The sequence below is a fragment of the Callionymus lyra genome, chromosome 8 (genome assembly GCF_982586985.1).
Source record: "Callionymus lyra chromosome 8, fCalLyr1.hap1.1, whole genome shotgun sequence".
In the NCBI taxonomy this organism is placed as follows: Eukaryota; Metazoa; Chordata; class Actinopteri; order Syngnathiformes; family Callionymidae; genus Callionymus; species Callionymus lyra.
In genome coordinates, this window is record NC_141825.1 from 7,435,740 (window position 1) to 7,443,600 (window position 7,861).

At 42.2% G+C, this 7,861-nt stretch overlaps 1 protein-coding gene across 1 annotated transcript; it reads right to left on the reverse strand.

Moving 5' to 3' along the window:
- Positions 1–1,335: 1,335 nt before the first annotated feature.
- LOC148073518 (G protein-coupled receptor 22-like) lies at positions 1,336–7,175 on the reverse strand. Its single transcript, XM_087798016.1, has 3 exons — positions 6,644–7,175; positions 5,155–6,071; positions 1,336–3,421 (listed from the first exon to the last, which is right to left on the reverse strand). Exon 3 carries the CDS (start codon positions 3,415–3,417, stop codon positions 2,101–2,103), a length of 1,317 nt encoding a protein of 438 aa, XP_087654142.1. The 5' UTR covers positions 3,418–3,421; positions 5,155–6,071; positions 6,644–7,175; the 3' UTR covers positions 1,336–2,100.
- Between the last annotated feature and the right edge of the window lie 686 nt (positions 7,176–7,861).

A 7,861-nucleotide genomic window follows, 5' to 3' on the forward strand; every position in this document is an offset into this window, starting at 1 on the left:
AATTTCGCTGTCGTAATTCATGACAAACAAAGGAAGATGTGTCAATATGCCAGCGGGTAACAACAACTTTATTATCAGCCCTTTTGTGCTGGAAAATAAAGACTCTTTTTATGTTGGATTTTGTGCAATTGTCTTTGAATTACATGGTTGAAATAGCTAGTTAGGAAATGTGTTGATTTTCGTCCCAGTCTGGAAGGTTAAGCAAGAAAAATAATTGGGATTCATTAGGAAATTGTTGTTGCTCCAGGAATTTTCCTGGATTTAAAGTTGGATAAAAAAAAAAACCCCTCAAATTATTGGGTAATGAACTTGGGTAATTCCTCAAAAAAAGCTTTCAGGCCGAGTTTTCATTCCCATGTGTGATCCAAACTTGATCATTTGTGGATTTTTCTGAAGGAAAACTGAGAGACAAAGGCAGTGAACATCAGATTAATTTGTCACTTGTTATTTTAAACTGGAAATAGATTTTCTCTGAAAAAAACAGTTTGGAGAGGACATTTACCAAAGCTGGAAATGTTTGCTTGTTTCTAACATTTGCAATTTCATATTCTTTTTGTTCTAATTTATCTTATAATATTGCTATCCAAAAAAAAATTCAGGTACCTGTACTAGTATCGAATATTTATCTGGCCCTACAAACTACACAACTCCCTTCAATACATCTTAGAAATGGCAGCAATTATTATCTGAAATGTTTCAAAAACTAGTGCAAACCACTAAGACAAAGAGCCAAAAATGTAATAATCAAAAAACCCACAAATATATATAAGTAGGTACTTGGGGGAAAACAAAAGAAACAAGGAGCCGTTTAGGTTTCATCCAAAGCTAGATTACTTCCAAATATGTTGGTATCATTAGCCATTCAGATTAAACTATTCAATCTTTGCCCTTGCAATGTTTTTTTTCAAGCAAGCGAACAATTTAACGTACATGTTTTCAAACACTGAAATGTAGATAGAAGTGAATGTGATTTGAGGAGAAAAACCCTCTTGTGTTTACACTAAAAATATACTAAGGAAGAAACGATTTTGCCTTTTAGTTTGACTTCCTGTTAAAAGAAAGACATTTATAGATTTATTTTTCAATAAAAAGACATTGTTTTTTTATTCAAATACCTTCTGTACAGTTAAGATTTCAACTCTCACATCAACAAACAAATAAGGCAATTGTCGACACAAAAATTAAGCAAATGTTTCGAATAAACACATTTTTCATAATCCTTTGTATAAGAATAAACTATAAGAAAACATGGTAGATTCACTTTCATTACTTAAATGGCAGCACTGTGGACTGTTTGAATGTTTGGGACGGATAAACATCTTGTTATGGATTTTCTGGAGCAAAGCATCGTAAACTCGCAACAGTTTGATTCCGCTCGATGAGATGACAGAGGAGAAGAAACAGACTCTGTTTTGGGTCCATCTGGCTTCAGTCAAGTGATATAGTGAGGACAGTGTTGTTGTGTTTTGTCTGAGGAATGCTCCAGCAACAGAACGCACGACTTCCTTCCTCGTATCTCCGTGTTTGATCTATGGCTTCTCAGCCCTAAAACCTACACTTTCAATTCAGCCTGCGACCCCTTTTATTTTCCACAAGGCATTGAGGTCAGTGGTCACATGGGAATACAAGGTGATAAATGGGAGGAATCTTGACGCCGTTGGAAAATCATAAACTCTCCACCTCAGGGAGGAAGAGCAGGAAACACAGGAATCGGCTGGTTTGGTGATTGGACACATATTTATTATAAATATACATATACATGTATAATGTTCCTACGTCTTTCTTATAAATAACGTGTACATGTCTTCTATATACAGTATGTACGGTAAAGAGCATCTACTGTACAGTATCGTTATGTAAACAATGTGCTCTAAGTTACGTTACAAAAAGCCATGCAATACCTACAGCACAGTTTATGGTTTACCTATGAAATCTATTCAATAAATAGTCATAAATTATCCACCGGTTTTGTACATTCTATTGCACATGTCTGTTCTGAAAACAGGACCGTAATTTGGATGAAGTATATTCCCTTTTTTACCCCATTTCCTGAAGTCAATGTTAGCTGCTCTTAACTGGTGGTTGGTCCTTTTATTTGCTCTATGCCACGTCCACTGAGGTCAGACACTTCTGCTGAGCTTCCTTGTCCTCAAATGTCACCTTTTTGTTCCTCTTCGGGTCGATCCAGGAGTTGTGGATGATGGCGTTATTGGGAGTCGGGTCGGCCTCGATGATCGAGACCACCCTCTTCTTCATCTTGCTTTTCAGGACTTTTTGGAACTTCTGCCTGGTGAAGGCGTACAGTAACGGGTGGAAGATGGTGGTCCCGTACGCCATGACCAGGAACCCCAGTCTTAACTTGACCATCAGGTCGCTTGGGCCAAGACTGAGTATGACGGTGTTGAGGATCGTGATGGGGGTCCAGCACAGTAGAAATGTGGAAACGATCAGGAGCGACATTCGGAACACCCTCTTTTGTCGCTCCCGCCTTTCTCTGTGGCGCTTCACGGCTCGGCGCAGGGCGATGATGACCGAGACCGAGGTACGCATGCCCAGCGTGGGGTTCCGGCTGGTGCTGCTCTGCGACGCGTCCGTGGCCTCCTGTTGGGTGGTCATCGCCGTCATGGACGGTCGCTTTTTTCTCCGAGCCTTCTTCTTCTGCGAGGCGTGGAAGCGTGTGCCGATGCGGATGTTGAGCGCCTGCAGGATCTTGGAATAAGTGATGAGCATGACGACGGCGGTGAAGAAGAATATCGGAATCTGAGCCAACAAGTGGTAATAGAGGCCGAGTTCTGTGTAGTACTGATTGGTGTGGACCACGTTCTCCACCGCCGTCTGGTTGAAGTCTGAGTGGCCCTTGGCGAAGAAGCCCACTTCGATAAAGGGCACCAGAAAGCTAACAAAAGACAGCACCCATATTCCGGCCATTAGAGAAAGAGCCCGGCCCATGGTCAGAACCCTGTTTGCTGGTTTCACGGAAATGTCGTAGCGGTCCAGCGTTATGGCCAGAACGTTGGCGGCGGTGGCGACGCTGGCGAAGGAGACGCAAGCCTCGTGGAAGCAGCAGACGAGCGCCGTGTCTCCCTCCAGGGAGAGCAGCACGACCACAATAGTAAGTGGGATACAGCACACGCACACCAGCACGTCCACCACGTGAAGGTTCATCGTCACGATGTTGCTGACGGAGCTAATGAGGTTGGACTTCATGCAGTAAAGGGCGAGCACGGTGAGGTTAGAGCTCAGGCCCAGGATGATCTCCAGCATGAGGAAGCCGGTGATGGACACCTGGAAACTGATAGGGTAGGGATATGCACTGGGAGTTTCTGGACTCATGGTGCGGGTGATGGGCTCAGTGTTGTCTGTGACGGTGACGTTACTCATGGTGGCTTCTCCTTTTGGACAGGAAAGGATATGCATTATCCTGCAGGCAGGAGAGAAAGTGTTAGAGACAGTTTGATTTACACATGTTTCTGCGTCACTAATGATTCAGGCATTTGGAAATGTGTTAGATTAAGCAACAATTCAACTACTACTACTATAGTTATGACAATGTTTGTGTGTTTGCATGACCAACAGAATTGTTTATAACAGATATGTTAATCATGTGACCTAGAAAAGGGAATGAGAATTTTTTTGGTTATGAATTACAGCCTGGATTTTAAATCCTATTGAAGGTAAGCGATACTTCCCTCTGCTGTCCAACAAAATCAAGGATATTTCAACCGTAAACGAATGTTTACAATTATAATTGGGTAAAAAACCTGTAGTTCATCAGGATAATGATTCCACTAAATGTTTTCCTCTAAGTACTCATCAAACCTTGAATAAATCATCTGTTAATCAGCTATATATTGTTCGTAATGACTATGTTTCATTTGCTAAATGTTTCACCGTGCATTAGCCTTTAAATCTATTCATCCATACTAATTAAAAATGTTTATTTCAAGCTCACAAAGTACGTAATCTATGAACATGATTATGTTCTACGGAATCATGGGAGCAAGAAAATGCTTCTAGGAGGACATTATAATTGGTTGTTATATACAGACTTTTGTTCACCTCCTCAAAAGAAAAAGCTTGTTTACCTTTAAATAATATGGACGGAATAAATAAAGGATTAGGATGTGTATTGATTCGCGTGAAATACTTAAACAGCTTCGGGGCTTAATCTGTGTTCAGCTGTGATATCGCTGTTGGTGTAAATCAAGACTCAAAAACATCACTCATTACAAGCCTGAAAATCCAACAACAATGATGTCCCACTTAAGATGAAATTGTTGCTTAAATGTTCATCCATTTTGTTTGACAGGGGTTTGTAGGTCAGCATTACATGTTCCTCATTAAGACACTCTTTAATGACATACACTACACGTCATCAAAGCACGCAGCTACAATTGGGTTTTAAAAAGCTTTTAATGAATCAATGAAACCTCATATTAGGGATTTGAGGACTCATTATATTGACAAAATAAAAAACAATCTGTCAGTCTGATAGGTCTTTCTAAGCTTTTGTCAGTTTCTCACTTCCTGGTCTGATGCTTCGTACAAGTCACCATTGTTATTTAATCATTTGGTAATTGTACGATAGATATATTCTTATCAATGATTAATCATCAGGCGTGAAGAAGACGTTAAAAAAGTCGGTAATAAGTGACGGTGGTGATGTGGATCCTGGACTAGGGTTGGGTCAATCATCAGTGTGGTCATCAGATTGCATAAGGCTGATTATCCTTCATTAAATTGAAATGTTGAGTTGTTAATAAATATGTAAGTAAATAATAATAATAAATATATCGAAGACACTTACTAATGAGAACTTGGTACTGATAACAATGACGAATAAAAAGGAATAAACCATGTCAACGAGGAAGTGATAGAATGAGACAGAAAGTTAGAAAATGGTTGATAAAGATTCTATTTTTAATATAAATGTTTAATAACGTTTATAAAAAAAATCCAATCATAACTGCTCGATGTGACGTCATCAATGGGCGTCTGTCTGTACAACTTCCTAACGACATTACACAGTAATCGTGTATAAAGTTGATAGTTTGAATCCCAACCAGTGAGCCGTATAATTCATGTTTTATCTTTAACTCTTCAATTATTTTTTTGTGAAAACATGCAGTGAAAGGATTGAAAGGTAGTATTTACCCTTCCCTCCAGCACTATCTGTATTGTAGGTCTTCGTCTTTGGGTCTGGTTGTCCGTCGTAGATCCAAGAAAAAGGGCATGTCTCCCAAACGTGGCTGATAAAAGTGTCAACACCAGAGAAGGGCTTTGTTTCTTTTTCTTCTCCTCCTGACGGCACAAAAAAAAAAGATCCTGTTTGTCTGGAGTGTCTAAAAGCTGCCACCTTTTTTTCTTCCTTCACACAATGGTTAGAAAAGAGCAGAATCAGTCGCCTGTGGCCAAAGGAGATGAAAGCCCCACGATAAATACTCTTTCATTTACTTGGGGGTGATGTGCAGTGTTGAGGTCTGAGTGGAAAAAGGGATAAGATGTCAGGAGCACCTTCTGTTTATAATCCAGTGGAGACGTCGTGCAGGCCGACAAATAAACAACTTGTTCTTCAGCCAGAAATGTACACGTCCATCCAAATCCTTTCCTTTTCTGTCCCAGTGAGAAGATTGTCTCTAAATGTATAAAAGGGTAACATCCATTTCTTTAATATCTCAGTCAGTCTTTCCAAGACTAATGTCCAGCTGAGGTCAGTGGGCGTCCGGTCTTCCCCTCATCTTCATTAACGGGGCTCTCTCTTTTCTCCAGTCGACTTGTAACTGGGACTTTTCTGCCGCTTCATGCCTCGGCCTTCAATCACTTGAGCAGATTATTTTCTTGTGCCGGGGGATCACGGGACACATGTGACCGCCGTGACATTTGCGATAACGGCATCTACATGTGCGAGGAGCTGGCACGAAGGTCATCCTCATGGAGAATCGGGTTCATCAGACGGAAGAGAGCGTGTCTGGCGGATTTGCCGGACAATAATCTGACGTTAGCGGGCAGGACTTGACTACGGTATCGTCCATCTGTCCTTCAATTACCACGTCCTCCTCGCACCTCCTGACCTGAGGAGGGGAGAGAGAGAGGGAAATATAATGGATGATAAAAAAGATGGAGAGGTAACGGCTGATTGATGGAAAGAAGGAGGGAAGAGCGACGAGGAAGAAAGTGTGGGGGATGAGGTAGTCAGAAAATAAACATCTTCTCAGGCAATAAAAAAGTCTCATTAGCATCGCGGTGAGCTTCTGATCTACTATCATGTTCTTCTCCTTTTTTGACCCACTTAACGCCTGGAAATGACAATATTTAGGGTCTTTTTAAACCAGTCAAATGAAGCGTAAAGGGTTAAACATTTAAGTTACAGGAGGGATTTCAGTAAACAACACTGATCTTCAGTTTACTATCATTAATCCAGAAGCTTTGTCACTTTCCAGGCTTTAATGATTAAATAACCTGTTTTTGTGTTGAGAGGCACAATCTCAACAAGCACATCTTTATACTCTGACAATGGTATTATGTGTTGACACCAAAATGTTAGCTTAAAGACATGAATAAATCACAAATAAAAGTCAAACTATCAGGTGTCTCATGCTAGAAATACCAGTGATGATAGCGGTTTAGTTGTGTTTTTCCTCACCGTGACCCTCCACAGCTTTCTTGAATCACAGCGATAAGTGAAAAGCTTGCCGTTTCAGGATGAGCTGGTCAACACTTCCACCCGCTGTCCCTTCCACTTCCAGCCACGCCACGACTCCAACTGTGGGTCCGAGAGCCCCTTCCCAGCAAGTAATCCAGGAATTAGAAGCAGCTACTGATGGACATGCAAGTGTCGCACAACTGACAGATGTTCCTGCTTCCAGGGTCCTGAACAGAGGATAACAAGTCCAAAGAGATTAGTCATGACGGACACATATGCGGTGACTCTTCCCTTTTGTCCCGCTCTTTTTTTTTTCCTCTCATCCATTCATGTGGACCGGTATGTGCCGACTCCTCATCCCTTCAACTCTGAGTTGCGCTCCCTCTCTGCCACGGCGAGCAGCAGTGCAACACCATCACACTTCTGCTGTCTCTATCCCGCTCTGCACTCTCTCTCTCTCTCTCTTTCCCTCATCCCGTTCTCTCTCTCTCTCACTGCGGAGGTTTGCAGTGCTCCCCCTTTTCCTGATTGGTCTTCTGTAATAGGTTTAACCCTTTTCCCTCCAGGAGAAGAAGGTATTTCCTTTTGTCCCGACTACATCTCCGGCTTTGACAGAAACGGTGTTGCCGAAAGAAGGGACTCTTTTTCTTTCTAGACGTGCAACATGCTGCAGAGTCTGATTCTTCTGCACCGAGGGGCTTCAAGAACCCGCCACGAGTCCTCGCAGCATAATGCGGACCCGCTCATAAGTATCAGGTGATGATGAGACTCAGATGGATGGTTTCAATTAAACTGCCCGGGCAGATCCGCAAAAAGTGTTTCGACCACCCTCCGTTCCCCCCCGTTGAAGACTCATCCGTCAAGGCAACCATTGCCCGAGGGCACGCGGGCGTCCGGGGACCCCTCGCGTCAAGACTGCACACTGTTGCTGACGCGGCGTCTTTGCGAATAAATAATTCAAGATGGCAGAAGATGCATGTTTGGAGGTTTATCTGCCGGTGACCGTTTAATGAGTCCACTTTGTCATGAGAGGTTTTGGCACCAGACGTCCCAGGTTGACTCGACGGAATAAAAATCTAACGCCGTTCGCTATAAACCTGTCACGGCGATGAAACGTCGTTATGATGACATTTTCATGGATTTTCTTACCAAGACGTTTGTCTGAACTACACAAAGTCAAGTGGTCGTGGTGAAGGGGAATAAACACATTTAAAAGAA